Source organism: Chanodichthys erythropterus, chromosome 2 (genome assembly GCF_024489055.1).
Source record: "Chanodichthys erythropterus isolate Z2021 chromosome 2, ASM2448905v1, whole genome shotgun sequence".
Lineage (NCBI taxonomy): Eukaryota > Metazoa > Chordata > Actinopteri > Cypriniformes > Xenocyprididae > Chanodichthys > Chanodichthys erythropterus.
Genome location: NC_090222.1, coordinates 2,552,928 through 2,573,528, shown reverse-complemented (window position 1 = coordinate 2,573,528; position 20,601 = coordinate 2,552,928). Strand labels below are relative to the sequence as shown.

Here is a 20,601-nt window from a genome sequence, read left to right as displayed (position 1 = left end):
TTTTTATCTAGTTTTATTTTATTTTTTTAAGTATAAATATTCCATGTAGCTTCTCTATTAATATGAGGTCATAAAAGTCATGAGTCATCAGAATATATGAAGACTTCAGATGCAAAAGCCTTTAAGTGCCATCTGAAATATTCTTCTAAAATGAGCATTTTTATCAAGCTCATATGTTTAGGTTCAGTAATTCCCCTTTAATGGCAATTAATAGGTCCTTTTCATTGCCATAAAAGTGAAATAACTGAAAATAAACATACATGCTTGAGAAATAAACATACAAGCTTGATAAAATTTTTTTGCATCTGTAGTCTTCATATATATATATATGTATACATGTATTTACTCCAACAATTAATTATATATATATATATAATTAATTGTTGGAGTAAATACTTCTCAATAAGAGTATTGTAAGGATGTGTGCTCATAATATGCACGAGGCATTGCGGACAGTGAGTGTAATGTGGTGGGATGTGTGTGTAGAGTCAGGCTGAACAGCAGCGCTCACTCGCTCTGTCTGTGTTAGTCACTGTTGCCCAGCAACACACCTGTCAGGATGGCCAAGGGTTCACCTGAGCTTCCTGTACAGCAAACGTCAAATACAGACGAGACGAACGCTCTCAAAGAGCCCTTTCTCAATGGCTGTACTCTACAAGGTGTGTTAAAGTCTCATTTTAGGATTTGGAGCCAGAAAAAAAGGATCTCTGGAGCAAAACGAAAACAACCACCAGTTGGCAAATACACGTAAACATATTCCTTCTGTCTTCTTCAATTAACAACCAGTTCAGTTCCACCTAATTCAGGAATCTTTTCATAGGAGATTTCTACTTTCTTTGACCACACAGTCTTTGGTTTTGCAGATTAAATAAATTTGTTCAGATTATTTATAATTGTTAGCTGAAAACAAATGGAGCAAATAGAAATAAGCCTGTCATTTATTTTCTGAAGGACATGATCTTCATTATCTGAAAGCATCTATTACTAGATGACAGTAGGTGATTGTTTCGCAGCTAATGATGTTAAAAACATTAAATATTTCTCTATTATAGCCTATTAATTCCAGACTAATTTTTTAGTTTTGCTGGATCAGGTTCAGTCATGTATTGTTTGATTTATCACGGCAGATTTGACCTTTCTTTATTTTGAGCTCATTGATTGATCATGTATGATGTTATTACAGGCCTGTAGCTTCAGCATTCATTATGGAGTAAAATGTTTGTGAATAGATCAAGCTGTTTGTTTTTTATTATTAATTTAATAACTTGATTTATAGTTAAAATGAAGAGTCTTGATGCTGCTGTTAATTTTGTGACACAAAAATAAAATAATGATTTAAAAATAAGAATCATGCAGCCTTTCAATGAATGAACATCTTTGCAATCATTTATTAATTTTTCAAGTGAGTATGAAATATCATATAAACATGAATAATGATCAAATTAGTGTGGATAAGATATTTTTCACCTGAGTTCTCCAAGGTCTCACCGGATGAACAATGCCAAGATCAAAAGCATACGCAGAACCAATTTTGAAATAACAAATTATATTATTCTAAACAGTTTTGCTGCAGTATGAAAAAAAAAAAAAAAAAACTCATTATATGTTCAGAAATACTGATGCATGAAAGAAAACAACGCCATTTAATGTTGATGCAGAACTGAAAATCATAAATAAACACACCATATTTTAAAACAATTTTTTTTTTCATTCACATAATAAATACATTTTGCAATACCATTTTGCATCATTTTATTTGGTGTGCGAGGGGTGGGTGCATTTTGAGTATGTACATCATAAATATTTTTTTTCAGAGTTTCTCTCACTCTGAGAAAAACAGGCAGTTTCTTATAAATACATGAAGAAGGAGTGAGGTAAAGGCCAGAGTCTCTCCTTTACGGTCCATATCAGACTCCTCCAGAACACCGAACGGCAGCGCAAGTCCACCACCACATCTCCAACCAGCGCCGGAGTCGACGTTTACTTCATATTTCTATTATTGTTCCATTCGTTTGAATAAAATCAGAAGTGTTTCATAATTGCATAATTTCAGTTTTCATTTTAAAGGCTGACATGTAAGAGGCTTGCAGAAGGACAAAAAAAAGGTTCATACATTTCAAACCATTTGTTCAAGTCAATAACATACAATAATGTGCTCAACCAATTTTTTTTTTGTTTTGTTTAAAAAAATAAATAAAAGTTTCAAATTGAATCTTCAGCCTGACTTAGAAGACTGAATCGGGTCCAAACACAGATGGACAGCATATGCAACTACAAAAAGTTACACAAATGAGCTAAGATCCAATTCTACAGCAACCTTAAACAGTTATGAAACAATAATAAATTAATGCTGCATTTTGCATTAGAACTAGTTATTGATCTCTGGCACATCAGCATGCTTCAACTTTTTCTCGTAATATTAAAGTGTATTTTCTCCAATGCCACAAATGAGGCTCTGCTGGGAAAATGACTAAAACCTGGATGGGATTTGAGGCCGTGGATGTAGAAATAACAAAAAACAAACTATCCCAAAACATTTTTACATGTAGCTTAAACCACAAACAATCTGTGAGCCGACAATTCAGTAAATTACGTAAATAATTAAATGCTGTTTTCCCGTTTTTGAAAGTCATGTGATTTCTTCCAGAAATGATTTGGGAAATCCTCATTCATTCACGCATTTACAGCTTATAATAGTGGTAAAGGTGTGCTAATCAAACCCTGTGAACAGATGAATCACAGATTGCATCCCTTGATACACTGATTACATGTTCTTGATCAGAATTATTGTCTTGTTTTCCAGTAAAAGCATCTAAACATCCTTAAAATAAGATCCGTTTATTATCTTATACAAAATTGCATCAGATAATAGGAATGTTTTTCAGTTTTCCTCTTCTGTTAATTAAGTCTGTCTTTTTTTCTTCTTGAGCATAAACCTCATTTAATTTGACAGTTAATTCTAAATTTATTCTCAGTGAAGTGATAATATCTTAAGCTATATCATAAGTTTAGCAGTTTGTTTTAAGGATGTTTGTTTTTTTTACTAGTAAACAATTAAGAAAACATATTTGCAGGATTTGTAGGAACAAAAAAAGGTTACACTTTTTATTTTAAGCTGTCTGTGTTACAGTGTAATTATACATTTAAGCACTGAGTAATAACTATTAACTTACTGCAGGGTTAGGGTTTGGTTTACGGTTAGTTGCATGTTACCAGTGTTGGGGAGTAACTAGTTATATTTAACAAAGTTATTACAAAATAAATGTAACTGCAATCCCTTACAGTTACTGAGAACAAATGTGTGATTAAATCACAATTAATTATGAAAATGTAAACAATTACAAAGGGGGTTACTTCTGAATATTTTCTGTAAAAACCTAGGATATGTTGAATAATATTAATTTGTTTAACTGATTTCATATTTTAGAGCAGTAAATGCAGACACCAATGCTTAAGGAGTTTCCTATTTGGGATTATGCATATTCTTTATTTTTTCCCAAGGTATTGTTAGACATCAGTGTTTCCTGTCATAGCTATACAAAGATTTGTTTTCAAAAACAGTATCATAGCTATTCAACTATTTTAAACCTGTATTTAACCTCAGAATGATCTCAAAGTAAAAAAAAACAGGTGCTAAGGTCTGACTTTGTGATGGCTGTGCTTTAAAATTAAATGATTATAATCTTAATTCAAGCGATGAAGGATTTTGAAAATGTTGAGTACTACTGTAATGTTTGAAAATCATTAACCCTTGTTAAAAATTTAGAAAAGTAATCAAAAAAGTAATCCATTAGATTACTTTAATAAAGTAACTGAAATAGTTACACTGCTTACATTACATTTTAAAAAGGGTAACTTGTAATCTGTAACCCGTTACATTTCCAAAGTAACCTTCCCAACACTGCGTGTAATTATGCATCATTTATAGTTATTATCATAGTAACTACGTGTAACAAGGACACTGTAAAATAAAGTGCTACCAAAAAAACCCCCGAAACAATCAAAGAAATTCAAGGCTAGCGTGTGTGAGAGGGTGAAGCGCTGTGTGGCGGCACGTGATTGGATAAGCATCAGCTGCCGTTGGTGATGATGACGGAGGTGCCTTTATGGCCCGGCGCTTGTTCAGCCTGCATGCGTAGATGAGCGGTCATGTCGTAATGGGAGGAACTTGAGCAACCCAGGGAGTATCCTCGAAAGCTGTCCGCCTCGTACAGATGTTCTAGTGCGTAGCTGGTGAGCGAGTAGGCCGTGTGTTTTTCCAGGTACTGGCGGGGGTGTGAGGGGTACAGCGCAGGCGTCGGAGAGACAGCACATGTGCCCGTCAGGGGCAGCGGCTGCTGCTGGGAGGAGGACAGCTCGTTCTGCAGGAAGTCTTTACTTTTAGCCAGTCTGTCAGGGACGGGGCTGCTGAGACGGGACAGAGGAACGGGGCTAGGGGCGGGGCTTATCACCTGAGCCGGCCCCCGACACACCACACCCTGCAACGCTGACTGGGGGAAGTCGGTACTGTGAAACGAAGGCCCGTGGCTCTTGGCCAGACCGTTTGTAGCCTCCAAAGGTAATTCTGTAGGAGCCTTTCGCAGCTGCAGACGACTCTCCTCCTCTTTGATCATCTGCTGCGTGGCTCGAATCAGTGTCTCAATCTTGCTGGGCTCTTGAGGACTCGCGCGGTATCGGTCGCCTGAATCGCTCGCTGAGCCGCCGTCGGGTGAGCTGACCATGCTGTCCTCGTCCCAGTGACCCCTCACTGCGAGTGGAGGAACACAGTGTGGAATTAGACACAAAAAAAAGTTCCAGAGTGGAATCATTAAACTGCAGGATAAGAACATTAACCTGCTGTAACAGTCCTAAATCATTTCTACATTTCACACCGTTAAATTGTTTCCTTCATTGGTTTCTATGCGTCTTTCTGCCAAGAGCTATTATTTATTGCAAACATGCTTGAAAGAAATTTGGTTCTCGTTGGTCGTTGTTTTAGTATGTTAAGCATTTTTCACGTTAAGCATTTCACAATCTTCCTGCCGTAACCTTTTCTTTGTTCTAACTCAGGGGTGTCAAACTCATTTTAGGTTGAGGGCCGGATGGGAAAAAAAATTTAACCATGTGTGGGCTAAATTACATTTTTTAAACCTTACTGCGCTGACAATTAGCCTACATTAAAGGGTTAGTTCACTCAAAAATGGAAATTCTGTCATTAATTACTCTCCCTCATGTCCACACCCGTAAGACCTTCGTTCATCTTCAGAACACAAATTAAGATATTTTTGTTGAAATCCGATGGCTCAGGGAGTCTACACTGATTCATTTGTGCTCTGAAGCTTCCTGAAGCAGTGTTTTGAAATTGTCCATCACTAAATAAGTCGTTATTTTGTTTTTGTGGCACACCAAAAATATTCTCATCCATTTATAATATTAATATTGAACCACTGTACTCACATGAACTGATTTAAATATGTTTTTAGTACATTAATGGATCTTGAGAGAGGAAATGTCATTGCTCAGGCCTCATTGAGCCATCGGATTTTATCAAAAATATCTTAATTTGTGTTCTGAAGATGAACGAAGGTCTTACGGGTGTGGAACGACATGAGGGTGAGTAATAAATGACAGAATTTCATTTTTGGGTGAACTAACCCTTTAACATTAACCAATACAAACAATACAACACACTGCTCTGTGAAATCCACCTTTTTATTGTGAAAAAACTTAATTGATTATTTTTTAAATACTGTTTTATTGTATATTTTTATTAGGGATTCCCAATTATTTCAATAATGGTTGCCGATTTTTCTTTTTTCATTGTTTAAGCAAATGTATTTGTTGTTTATTTGCAATATAACAGGTCAAACTATAGTCAAATATCTGTAGCCATTTAAAATGAAAGGCAACCACTGCATTTTAATCATGAAGTAGCATGTGCAGTTGTTTTTTTAATTTAAATTAGATTATTTAAAGCCAAAACAGAATGGTCTGACTTTTGTTTTCCGAAATTATGCTAGAATTATGCTAGAAGACACCTGCTCAAAACAAAAACAGCAGATGGACTGAATTAAAATGCAAATTCACTCTCCGACAGTAGGTGGCGCTTATGGAACAGCAGCGAGATAGCGTATCCTTGTTTACCGCTGTACACAAAGCAGCTCTGTGCTTATAAATACTACTTTATACAGAGGTGAGAGGACAGGACCAGATTGGACAGCCGTATGTTTGGCACCCCTGCTCTAACTGGTTATGTTTTGGAAAGGAGCCCCTGGAAGGCCAAAACCTATTGTTTCTGCTCAGAACAAAACAAAAAAAACTAAGAAATTGGTTTCTAACAAAAGATCCAGTAAAAGAAACACACCTTGCAGGCTATGGATAGAGGCAATGTGGGGCATCACAGCATCAAAACTGTCTCCGTTCTCGGACGAGGACTTGGGTAACGGGAGGACAGAGCGGGCCGCACCCCACCATGCCTCCCGCCCGGGCTGAGGGGTGCCTAGGAAGTATCGGCCAGCCTTACAGCGTCCTCTCTCGCAGGACTCGGAGTGGGTGTGGCCGTAGAGGTCGCCGGAGGTGTGGTGGTCGTCGGTCAGCGGGAGGCCGTAGCACAGCGGCCGCGGCTCTGAGAACTGTCGGTACACGCATGAGGAGTCGACGCCTTCACACTGCTCCAGAAGCTGAGGAGACGCAGAGTCAGTGAGGGGGCTCCCACCCCACGGGCTATCCTGATCCGACTCCGAGCGATCCGTGGGGAAACCCGGATACTGCGCAAAAAAAGAATATGCATTAATATAGTGTTTTCCAACCCTGTTCCTGAAGGCAGTACACATTATAGATGTTTCCCTTATCTGACCCATCAATGTCTACTAATGAGCTGATGAGTTGTTTCTGGAGTGTTTGATTAGGAAGAGTTATTGAGTATTGGGATGCTTCCAGGGACAAAGCATGATTTACACACATAAAACATGTTCCTGGATCAACATTCCTCTCATTCAATCCGAGTCCTAAATCTATCCCCAACCCTACCTTTAAAATGATCGTGCAATGACTGCAAGATGTTCCAGGGCCTAAACCTATCCCTAACCCAACACCTAAATTTAGAAGGCAATGATTGGTTTATGAGAAACGTTCCTCAAGGAACAACTAAACATGTCCTAGCTGTGTAAATCACACTAGAAGTCTTCCCAGCAACAGAAGACCTTCCTAGAGTTTCCAATATACCATTGCTGTGACACCGACCTGTGAATAGGGAGAGAGTCTCGTTTTGGTCTTGGTACGGGAGACCCTGCTTTTGCCGACTCTTCTGTTCTCGCTGACAGGGTTGGAGGGGCTGTTGTAGGTGAACGAGGGTTTTATGGATGTCACCTGGTCTAAAGACAACTGTAGTCCTTTGTACTCCGTGTCCCTGTTGAGAAATAACAACAGCATTGAGCGTCGAACACTGTGCAACTGCTTGTCTCTGCAAACTGGTGCATCTTTCCTTTTCAGTTTACCACTCCTGAATGTATGGCCAGGCTTTTTAAAGATTTTTCAGGCTCCATGCTCATTTGTGAAGCAGTGTGTGAGGAAGACTCAAGGACAGAAAATGAATTGCATTGTTTCTCCTGCAGGATTGGAACAAGGCTCCTACAAACATACGGCAGAGGGCTGGAGGCTCTGTTCAAATACACAGTGAGATTAAGAGCTATGTCTGGCTAAATCAAACCCACACAGGGATCACCACATAAGGCATAACTAGGAAATGGGAATTGATTTCTCAGTAAAGTGCTGTATGGATTTCTGTTCCCGGTGATGTATAACTTTCAGAAAACAATGGCTAGAACGTATGCTAGCCAGCCGCCGATGCCAGTTTCCCTCCTGAGGCCTAGCAGCCTGGCTCAGACTAATGTGATTGCATGCAGATGGCAACATCTTGGACATACATTTTCTCACATGCAGCCACACAAACATATATAAAAATCCATTCGATCATTGACATGAAGTTGACGCCACTGTTGTACGCTCTCTGTAAACAGGGTTCTTCTTGGGTTAAGGCCTGTAGACAGAAGTCAAAACCCTTGAAGGAATAGTACACCAAATAATGAAAACTATCCCGTGATTTACTCACCCTCAAGCCTTTTATCTTCTTTTCACAATCAGAGTTATATTAAAAAATATCCTGGCTCTTCCAAGCTTTATAATGGTAATCAAAGATTTTGAAGCCCAAAAAAGCTCATCCATCCATCATAAAAGTAATCCATACGACACCAGAGGGTTAATAAAGGCCTTCTGAAGCAAAGCAATGGGTTTTTGTAAGAAAAATATCCATATTTGAAACGTATAAACTATAATGACTGGCTTCTGGCAATAGCCGTACATGAGTTGAGTTCCGGTGGAAGAGTGACCTCTGACCTGACGCATGATTTAGGAGTATCGTAAGCTTAGACGCCTCTCGTGGTTCAAACTAATTAGGGCTGACCGATATATCGCATGCGATTGTCACGCGCATTTCGTCAGTAAAGCCGGTTCCCTGATTACCGCTAAAGCGCCATCACCTGCTTTCAAATGGAGCGGCATTTAATAGACAGAGCCGTAGTTCACAGACAAGCCACGCAATATCGCGTTCATTATCGAAGGCGATTCATCTGCAATATTGAACGTGATATTGCGTAGCTTGTCAGTGATCTACGGTTCTGTCTATTAAATGCCGCTCCATTTGAAAGCAGGTGATGCCGCTTTAGCGGCAATCAGGGAACCGGCTTTACTGACGAAATGTGCGTGACAATCACATGCGATATATCGGTCAGCACTAAAACAAATACGGCTGGGCAACAAACTCAAGCTCCTCTTCTCTTACCTCTAACATTTCCCTTTAAAAAATCTTGTTTTAGACTTCTCATTCCTGGCCGGTGTTTTGTTTTGTTTTGCTCTCTCCTCTGTGCTTTCGTGTTTATCAATATTTCATGTGTCAGGTCAGAGGTCACTCTTCCGCTGGAAATCATCTTGCATACAACTGTTGCCGGAAACCGGTGATTATAGTTTGTAAAGTTTTAAATATTTCTATTTTTCTTACAAATGCCCATCCCTTCACTTCAGAAGGCCTTTATTACCCCCCTGGAGTCATATGGATTACATTTATGATAGATGGATGAGCTTTTTTGGGCTTCAAAATCTCATCCCCCATTCACTCTCATTATAAAACTTGGAAGAGCCAGGATATTTTTTAATATAACTCTGATTGTGTCTGTCTGAAAGAAGATAGTAATACACACTGCCCTCCAAAATTTGGAAATGCCCTAAAAAAGTGGGGTTTTGGACAATATTGGCATGATTAATTTTAAATTTGTGATAATTTTGCACTGATAAGGGACAACACAAACTACAAAAACATATTTTATTACATAAACAGTTTATACATAGAAAAAACTTCCTCAAAATATCCAGCATTAGCAGCTATCTGACCTAAACTGGGTTCTGATTGGTTCATTGTATTCTAAACTTAATTGGCAATCAATTGTTGAAGCTATTAAGGTGTGCTGACCCAAAAATCTTTTACAAACCTGAGTCAAGTTTAAATCAGTAACCAGCATCACTGCTGGCAAAGGGGCATGTCTGACTTTCACATGTGTATATTGCCATTATTATGTAATCAAAATGAAAATTATTATTGCTGGTCTTCAATGATAATGTCAAGTGACTCTAATGTATTTGCACCAAAAAATGATAAGAATTTATGCTGATATCGTCCAAAACCACACTTTGCAGGGCAGTGTACACCTAGGATGGCTTGAGGGTGAGTAAATCATGGGATTATTTTCATTTTTAAGTGGACGATCCCTTTAAGGTGATGCAACAGCTAAGCCGCCATTCTCACACACACACACACGCAATCTCATTTCACACCTCACAGCCCGTGTGAGTAGACTCTGATAACGGCACGATAAGATGCTAGGCATATCCACCTCGTTTCCTTTTCTCACTAAAGACTGGCTGTGCATTTCTGAATGAGAGCACATGTGGAGAGGTTAAACAGGAAACAGATCTTGCGCTCGTGATGTCTACATTGCAACGCACACTTTTATGGAAATCACTCTTCCCAAGGAAACCGAAAGATGGAATATGACAAAAAAGGAGAACTCCATTCATGGACACTCTTAGCAAGCTGTGAGCTATAAACACTCATCATCTTTACAGCCCATTAATTAAACCTCATAAACACTTTTCCTTCATAGCTGTGGCTGAAGAGCTGTCTGACACTCGCAGGCGATCGGCATATTAAAACCAGGCCACTCTGTTTTAATGAAGGCTTTTATGGCACGCAATTCATTTACATCTGTGACACACAGATAGCAAAGGAGGCAGAACGAGCGGGGCTGGGGGTCAATGCTCCAGATGCTGGCATCGGTTCTAATGGGCTGGACGTGTGCGCACAAATGCTGCGTTTCGCTCTTCCATACGCCCCTCGCTCAAAGCCATAGTGTGAGCGATGGCTCCATTGCTCAATCCCACCTCATTCTTTCCAGGGAGCTCCAGTGGAAAAGTTCATTGTGGTAATGCACAAGGTTTGTCAGTATGAATGCATGACAAATAAATCAGCCACGACCCCTGGCTCCCATGCAGTTTCTGTACATGCAGCTGGCATATTATATAAAGCAAGAGCAGGAATGACACCCCAAACTGACTGATGAGCATCAGGGCAGCTTTGAGTCACGCAGTCACTGTCATGGCTGGATTTCTGCAAACACCATAAATTTGAACTCTAATGATATTGTATTGAATCTATTGCTCACTGAGATGGGCCTTTAGGCTGTGTAATAGTGGAGTAATGTGTGCAATTCAACACAGCTGCAGACAGAAGATTGAGGAAATTATATGGCATTAATACACTTCAGCCTAATACACTGCATGCATGTTAGTCATATACTAATGGATTTAAGCACAGTAGTGGGCAAAAGTGAGGTCCGGTGGGGATATTTGCTTTTAATGACCCATTCTGTTTGATTAAACCATCAAAATACGAGGAAAATATTTTATATATTTTTAAAATGATGGAAGAAAATGCATATAAAAACAAAAAGCTAACAGGAAAAAGCATACATTGACTACAACATAAGCTATTCATATTTCTTTGGTTCTCTCTTGTTTTTGCATGTGTTCATAATTTCTTTGTCACACAGCCTGGCCAAAAATATGTCACTCAATTTCCAAGCACAACTATGATTATAATATTTGAATAAAGGGTGATGATGTCAGTTTTCCCAGGCCGGACATCACTTTTGGACACTACTGAATTGCATTATTGAAAATTTGAGGATATGTTGAAGTACTAATGTTCGATTAAGTATCCTATGTTACAGTGCAAGCAAATTAAGCAATTTGAAAGTATATTTTCACATACACACTACCATTGAAAAGTTAGGGGTTGGTAAGATAAAAAAACGTTTATTTTTAAGGAAATATGAATACTTTTATTCAGTACAGATGCATTTAATTGACTTGTGTTGTGACAGTAAAGACATGCATAATGTTGCAAAAGATTTCTATTTCAAATAAATGCTGATCAATAAATCCTTAAAAATGTATCACAGTTTCTACAGAATAATTGCAGAACCGTGATAATCAGAAATGTTTCTTGAGCAGCAAATCATCATATTAGAATGATTCCTGAAGCAATGATATACAGTCAAACCAAAATGTATTCAGACACCTTGAACATTTAATTCATTAATTCAGTTTATTCACAGTGCTTTACATAAAGAAGAACGAAATACATAATAATAATGGAACACAAAAGAAATAGATATAACAGTAAAAACAGAGAATTTCGCTATCTAGATGGAAGAGTTAGGAAATTTCAGAGAGTTTTGTGGTAATAAAATATGACAAGATCTCGGAGTTAAACTGTCAGAAAAATATCATCTTAATTATGTCAGATGACACTTAATCAAAACATGGTCAAGTCAAAGTGTCTGAATCATTTTTGGTTTCAAATTATCATCAATTTTACTGGTAGTTCACCATATGAAGAATTTTTGGGTATAATATTTCACAGTTTATTTTGCTATCCTCGCTTACAGAAATGAACTATAATTATCTGAATAAACATCTGAATAATTTTTGGTTTGACTGTATATATCTAAATCTATATAGACTAAATTGATCTACAGTAAATGTATTAATTCAGATTACTCTAAATGCAACATGTTCAAAATGTAAAGTATTAAAACGATCATAAACACATGACCTTTTTAATCACTCTAAAAGGCTTCATAGCTTTAAATATAATTTAATGTTGCAAAATGATGATTCGAATCAAACAAGAGCATATCATGCTATAAACAGCTTTCTTTCTACCGGGGGGAGGCTGAACTCACGTGAGGACGTAGTTGACGCTGACGATGCAGTGAGGTCTGGACGATCTGCTGTTGTGTACGATGGTAGCGTAACTCTGGACCCACACCCATCCGCCCTGCTTAGCCAGGAATCGGTAGTATTTTGTGGTGACCTGTCCTTTTACCAGCACTGAAGACAGAAAAACACCATTAAAGAACATTTCTCACACTCTCACATCGTATCTTGCAAGATTCATTAATTTGTTGTTTACTCCCATCAGCAAAATTGTGATTTTTATATATATAGCCTTACGTGCGCTTCATTAAAACCTTTTAATTCAGTAAAGCTAATTACTGCTTTCATTTGCATGTTTAAATCATAAGCTGCCGTTTCTCTCACAGCCTAATAACTATTTATAGCAAATAATGTCAAATATTGTGTATCTTAATAAGCTGTGTTGTGCTGCAATCAGGAATGTAATGGATAAAACAACGGATAACTGAAAATTGTGTTTTTAAGGACTAAAACATGCTGGAAAAAATGTTCCTTTTCAATCTGGCTCACTAATTGAGTTACTAATAGATTGCATGTTTAATCGAAGCTCCTGCTCAAAGCAGTGTGTTGAGGCAGGGAAATCATATTCATCTCCTGTAATGTGGAATTATCAATTACTGCGCTCGGTTGTGCCCTGCAGACGTGACGGTGAGAGATGTGCCAGTCATCGCTAAAGCTGCTGTTATTATTAGATGCTGTAAAGAGGACGAGACCAGAGGAATGAGGAAAAACAAACCTAACTCACACAAGTGGTGCGCGCAGCGGAGATGGAAAGTGTCACAGCTGTGGACGTGATGATAAAGTGTCTTCTCTATTAAGTCTTGCGGCTCGTAGCCAGTGAGCTCCGCAACCCTGACAAACACAAACACAGAAGCCAATGACAATGGTGCTGGCGGGAGCACAAACACCTGTCCACACACTGGCACGTGCGAGCGCCGGACAAATCCGGTTAAACGTAAAGCCCGACGTGCAAACGTGTCTCGCTAAACACAGCTGCGTGTGTGTGTGTGTGTGTGTGTGTGTATGAGAGAGAAATAAGAGCATAAACAAAGCTGCATTTACACAATCATAGAGGAGCCTCTGCTTCTGCCATTCGGTGCTTGAAAAAAAGAATTGCATACATATATATATATATATATATATAGACACACTCTAAAACATGCTGGTTAAAAACAACCCAAGTTGGGTTGAAAATAGACAAACCCAGCGGTTGGGTTAAATGTTTGCCCAAAGTTGCTGGGTTGTTTTATTTAACTCAACTATAGTTTAAAAATGACTATATGTCTAGATTAAAATGAACCCAAAATATGTTGGAAATTAACATTTATTAATAAGTTTAATGAATAATAATCAAACAATAAACATTTATTATAAATTGATTATTAATAAATGTTCACATTTTAATTATTATTGTTGCCTCTAGTAATTATGTGTCTGATTTTTAATTTCCAACCTATTTTGGGTTCATTTTAATCCATCCATACAGTCATTTTAAACAATAGTTGAGTTAAATAAAACTGACCAGCAGCAAACAGCAAACACACACACACACACACACACACACAAACACACACATACATCTGGGTCCAAAAGTCTGCCCATATTGAAAAATAATAATAATAATAATAATAATAATAATAATACATTTTTATGACATAAAATGAATGGATATTGAAGATTATGCCCTTATTTTTGCTCACTAATCAAACTCTGGAAATTAGTGACATCATGTCATCGCCTCAGATGAATAAAATGAATTGGTGTAGAAACAATTTTCACTTAGAAATTTCTAGTAATTTTCCTAAACAATTACAAAGAAATGGCAAGTAACTCATTAAATTAAACATGAAGAAGGGAAAGACTGGAACATTAATATTGTTGTCTTTCGCAAAATCATTTTTACACTGTTTTCTTGCTTACATTGAAGTGTAAAATGCCAAGATGTTGTGAAATTCATGTTTAATTTTTAATTTTCAAAATTTCAATATTTTACTCAAATTGTTATGCTTATAATATAATTTGCAATGAAATGGTAAAACTTTACAATAAGGTTACATTAGTTAAATACAATTGTTAACATATGAAAAAAAAAAAAAGCATTTATTAATCTTAGCTTGTGTTAATTTCAACATTAACTAGTACACTGTTCAAATCAAAAGTTGTACCTTTTAAATATTATTTAATGGACTTTATTGCTAGAACTAACAATATTTGGTATCTCTTTAGTTTAGGGTCCAATTCTCACTATTAATTATTTGTATATTACCAGAATATTGGTTGTTTATTAGTACTTATTAAGCTCATATTAATGCCTTATTCTACATGATCATATTGTACATTCTTAATCCTAACCTTAAAAACTACTTTATTAACTATTAATAAGCAGGAATTAGGAGTTTATTGAGGGAAAAGTCGAGGATAATAGTGAGAACTGGACCCTAAACTAAAATGTGACCAAATATTTGTTATTAAATAACATCAACAGAGAATAATAAACACTGCAACAAATGCACTGCTCATTGTTATAGTTAATGTTAGTTGATGCATGAACTATGAGAAATTATTGTAAATCTTTGGGCCTATACTGTCTTATATAAATAAGAGCAGTATGTGTTTGCGTGCACATGTTTGACAGAACACACGGTACCTGGAGTCCAGGAAGATGAGCTTCATGTCCAGGCTGGCTCTGAACATGAACATGTTGCTGTGGAGCTTGATCTCGGTGACGGCGCTGGGGGGCAGAGAGTGACCGACGGCCACCAGACCCACGTTCTGATAGCAGCCGTCGAACGGAGACATGTCCAGGCTGTACTGACGGATCTTCAGATAGCCGCTGCAGTGAATCACCTGCGCACACACACACACACAGCTGTGATCTCCATGATTTCTACAGACACACAGTCTCTGCCTTGACTTACGCATTAATACACTACAAGTACATTGCTCAAGCTGACTTTTTAAAATATGATGCCAAATGTGTGAGTTGAGCTCCTCACAATATACACTCTAAAAAATGTTGGGTTAAAAATAACCCAAGTTGGGTTGAAAATGTACAAACCCTGTGATTGGGTTGTTTTAATGCCGTTTTAAAACTATTGTTTAAAAATGACTGTATTGCTTGCTTAAAATGAACCTAAAATAGGTGGGAAATGGACATTTATTAATAAGTGTAATGAATAATAATTAAACAATAAACATTTAGTAATAAACCTCTAGTAATTATGTGTCTGATTTTTAATTTCCAACATATTTTGGGTTCATTTTAATCCAGCCATATAGTCATTTTCTAACAAATAGTTGATTTAAATAAAACTGCCCTGCAGGTTGATCAAACATTTAACTCAACTGCTGGGTTAATATAACCCAATCATTTTTCAGTTTTTAACCCAGCATTTTTAGAGTGTGTCCCATTTAATAAAGAACTATTAATGTTCTATATAAGGACAATGTCTGAAATGATGATTACATAATACTTTGTTTAACTGTTTTTTTCATGTTTTAATAGTGATAATGTATACAAGCTGCTTAATTCATAAAAAGTAATTAAAACTAATTAATTAAAACTAAATCCATAAAATGATCCCATGAATTGAACCCCTACACTCTAAAAATGCTGGGTTGTTTCAACCCTAATTTGGGTTAAATATGAATAAACCCAACTGTTGGGTTAAAACTGAATTTAAAAATTTAACCCAATGGTTGGGTTTGTCCATTTTTGACCCAGATATGTGCTGAAACATTCCAGCATGTTTAGAGTGTAAATGTTCTATATATGAAGCTTTTCAGATTCTATACAGAACCTTTTCTTCTATAAAAGAAGAAATATTAAAAGATTCTTTAATGCAGATTTGTAGAGCAGCACACGCAGAAAAAGGAATACCTTGTATCCTCCACACGTCAAGCCTGCGTTTCTCTTAGCGAGGACGCACTTCATTCTCAGAAAGAACGATCGTTCCATTTCATATTCTGGGAAAAGAACAGGAAGCAGAAGAAGGTGAAGCGGTGCACTGAGGGAATGACCGGACTCGTGTGAGCGGGAGTGGTGTGGATGTCTCACCGTGGACGAAGTGCGAGTGATACGGCTGGTGAGCGGTCAGCACTGCGGTCATCTCGTCGTGGTCAGCGGGGTGGATGTACTCATAAATGCTGTTCCCCGTCAGCTCTACCTGTTAAAATGAACTTCTGTCATTGCAGTCAAAGAAACATTGTGACCTACAGCATGAATATAAATAGAGTTCTAATAGAGCAAATACCAAAACATGCACTTTACCTGTGATAACCCTAAATGCACTGATGCCGTCTCTGAAATGTACATGATTTTTCCATCAGGAGCCACCACGAAAATAAAGCCGTCCAAAGTCTGAAGACAATTCATTCATGTGTTAATTTACATTCATGTCACAGCATCATCAGCTCTTGTGAATCAATTACTTGTTTATCATTTTATCAAGATGTAGGCTTCATTTACAAAATAGATACAAAATATAAATGCATGAAGCATTTATAAAAATATATATATATATATATATATATATATATATATATATATATATATATATATATATATATATATATATATAATTTAAGGAAATTATATTATATTACATACAAAAAATATATGCAAGTAACACTTAAAACAAATTCAAATCTTGATATCTAGACGGCTGTAACAACCCGACCTGAATTCTACACAATTCTGCAATCATTCGATAGAACAGTTGCATCATTCGATACCAGAATTTTCCTATTACGATATTTTAATTATTGCATATAATAATAACAATACAGTTGTATAGTTTTTAATATAAGAGTGTGAATCAGTGTGAGCTCGTGTACCTGCAGCAGATGTGATCCTAACTCTCGGCCCACATTGTCCAGAGAGCTCGCGCGACTCACGTGGCCCCACGATTCCCCGAGACCTAAAAAACACCTCCGTTTATTAAAGATAAAAACAGGGGAAATCCAGCACGGTAACTACTGAAAAGAGCCGACTTCAACCCGGTCTCAGCGTGAAAATCAAATTTGTGTCATGCGCATTCGTTAGAGCCTAATAACATTCCACATCAGACGCACAAAAAATAACAGCAGCAGAAATAATAGTGATGTGTCGATCAGTCGGTCAATATTTCAGCACTGGATTGACTGTAAACACTGAATGTAAATGAGCAGTATTTCCCGTTCAGGCGCTGAACTCGAGAAAGCAAACAGTCTGACACACACAATCCGCATTGAGATGCAAATCACACGAAAACAAACACCAGATCAAAGCGACGCTCCGATTCCACTTTAATATTAAACAAACACGGAGTCCGCGATCATCCGGAAAATCACCGCGTCTCTCTCACAATCACCGCTTTATCCTTTTCTTTTCGTGGAAACATGTTTTTTTTTTTTTTTTTTTTTTTTTTTTTTTAATCAGACTGGCAGGGAATTTTAGATGCAAAAAGTAACTTTCTTGCTGCTTTTAAAAATATAAACAAGATAGATATTTTAAGATTAAATATACCGCTATAATTCAATCGACCGACCGAGACTGAGCTTTCTAAGTACAGTTTATGTTATAAATAAAGAAACATTTAGATTTATTAAATACTAATTAATCATCATCATAATAATAACAACTGTGGAAGGAATAATAATTGCTCTCAAAAAATGTTATCGCGCAGAATAACGCGCGTCTGAACGCGTCCGACGGATTATAACATCTCGAGCCTTCACATCGTCTTCTTCTTCTTCACATGAACAATAAGACATTTTTTCATACAAAAAAAAAAAAAAAAAATAGATGAATGAATGAATGAATGAATCTCTCCAGCAGAAGCGGATCAAGAACTCGATTTTCTTCTTTGAACAAGTTTTCTCAGTGAATTCAACAGCCTGCGGTCTTCATTCACACTGAACATTATCCAATAAAGGACAAATCAACTTTAGAAATGAGCTTCGACCGTTTTTTTAATTTTCGAATGACTGTAAAACGGATTTATGTATTGATAAATAAATCTTGCAACCAAACCTGAGCGAAAAACACAGAGCAGATGAATAAACGCGTGAATGTGTCAGTGAATACTGGAGGATCATCTGACAGCAGAATTATTCTCTTCACAGCCGAGCAATAAATAACCACCATAAACCACCTTCATTTTCTAATAAAACTTTACTGTCTCATTTCCTCGAGCACTACATTCGAGCTGTCTTTCCTCTGACCCGCTGACCTTTAACCCCGCGAGTTTCATTCACATTAAAACATTATTTCAGTGTGATGAGTTCAGCACATGGCGCGAGTGTGTGTGTGTGAGATGATGATGATCTGAATCTAGTCTAAAACTGAATAAACATGTAATCCGCACGAATATAAGGTGTGTTCCTTCAGGTCCTCTTCATCTGTCTCAGAATTCACAGCCGATTTCGGTTTTATGCAGGTTTCAAACATTTTAATCACATTTGTTACATTATATAGGCTAGAAATAATATTTAATAGGTCTATATATTTCTCTTTCTGCAAAATGACCTTGAAGCTTAACAGGCCTATCATGACACACATTTAAGAGATAAATGCGCGCGCGCTGGTGAAAATAAAACTTATATAATGCCTGTCTTGTTGTTGATATGTTTATGTATTCATTTACACTGTTTAATCTGCTCTTTTTTCTTGATGTTACTCGTCGCGCACATAAACGACGACGAGCTTCTTACTGATAAAATGTCGGCGTTTATGTGTGTCACATGATCCTAAACCCGCGAAAACCCGCTTTGGCCTTTTTATCGATTTTTAAAAAAAGTATTATTATTTTAAATAATGATACTACTAATAATAAACGCCGATAATATTTGTTGTGTTGATCAGACGGTGATAATTGTTGCTGTTCGTCTTCAGTCACGCAGAACAGAAAGTGGAAAATAATAATCAGACTACATTTACATTCATATACAATCAATCAATCTCCCTGCTTTAATAAAGGCCAAGAAAATTATTTTTGCTTTAATAAAATAGGACAAAGAATATGCCTATTAATTTGCAGCTTATTAAAAAATATAATAGTAATAAAAACTAATAAAATGCAGCAATATGGCAGGCCGCAGCGACCTTAATTTTTTCGCGTTTTTAAAAACGAACAGACCTAATAAAGTCCTCTTATTAAATCGTCTTAATTATTATAACTTTTAAGATTTGTTTCGGAAAAGATCCTAAATGTTGTGAAAATGAAGTGCAGGAGATGCTTTTGTACAATAATGCTGTTCTTAAATTACAGTCTAGATCAAAATGACATTCAATCAGAACAATAATGATGATGATAATAATAATAACAAAACTCTCTAATATTTTTTAGAAATAACAGCACAACAATAATAATAATAATAATAATAATAGGCCTATATTATTATTATTATTATTATTATTATCATCATTTTTAATATGACTATATCTGACAAGAACACTAATAATGACGTTTGTAGAAATGAAGGATTTGGCAAAAGCGCGTACCTTCAGGGAAGACGATCCTCATCTTCAGGTAGCTGGTGGTCAGTCTGATGATGGAGGCTTTGTCCAGCTGGGAGGTGATGGCGGACGGCAGAGGCAGCAGTTTGGCCAGCTCATAAAACTCGCTGTTCTCCTTCTCCCGACGCGTCCGCGCCGCGTTCTTCGACTTCTCCTTCATGCTCCGCTCCGGACAGCTGTCTCACTCCCTTCTGCTGGTCGCTTCTCTCTCTCTCACACACACTCTTCACACACACTTCTACCGTCCTGAGAGTGTTCCTGCCATGATCCCGACGCTTCTCTGATGGTCCTGAGATGTCCTACACACAGAGCTTCATGATGGAGAGCTTGTCTTAATTCACACACACATCAAATCCACTCGGGCCCACAATCTCTTCATGAGGAACTTCCTTCTTTCCTTCCATCAGACGCGCGAGATATTCCTGGAAAACAGCAGAGCGCACGTTCACTTCTCTTCCCACTTTGAAATGCACTTTTGAGGACCACGAATGACCCTTTATTAATTAATATTAAAGTGAGGATCATGCTCATTTAAACAGTCGTGATTCTTCATGCGCGCGGCTGTGTCAGTAACATCATATTCTGCTGAAGTGAAACTTTCTCTCCTCAACAGACTCACACTCGCAGCTCTTCTTACCTCATGTCAGATCCACTGCTCGCCTTCACGAGTCCATAACTCCACAAGGACACAAATCCAGACTCATTCACGCGCAATTCCACAGCAGACTCGGGAAACATGGCATCTTTGTATCCAG

The 20,601-nt window shown here is 37.3% G+C and overlaps 1 protein-coding gene across 1 annotated transcript; it reads right to left on the bottom strand.

Annotated features, from left to right (window-relative positions):
* Positions 1–1,451: 1,451 nt before the first annotated feature.
* On the bottom strand, positions 1,452–20,601 carry sim1a (SIM bHLH transcription factor 1a). Its single transcript, XM_067391531.1, has 12 exons — positions 20,484–20,601; positions 19,832–20,268; positions 17,185–17,267; positions 16,619–16,708; positions 16,406–16,514; positions 16,229–16,314; positions 14,996–15,195; positions 13,094–13,200; positions 12,336–12,483; positions 7,222–7,387; positions 6,344–6,746; positions 1,452–4,747 (listed from the first exon to the last, which is right to left on the bottom strand). The coding sequence occupies exons 2-12, from the start codon at positions 20,004–20,006 to the stop codon at positions 4,071–4,073; spliced, it is 2,244 nt and encodes a 747-aa protein (XP_067247632.1). The 5' UTR covers positions 20,007–20,268; positions 20,484–20,601; the 3' UTR covers positions 1,452–4,070.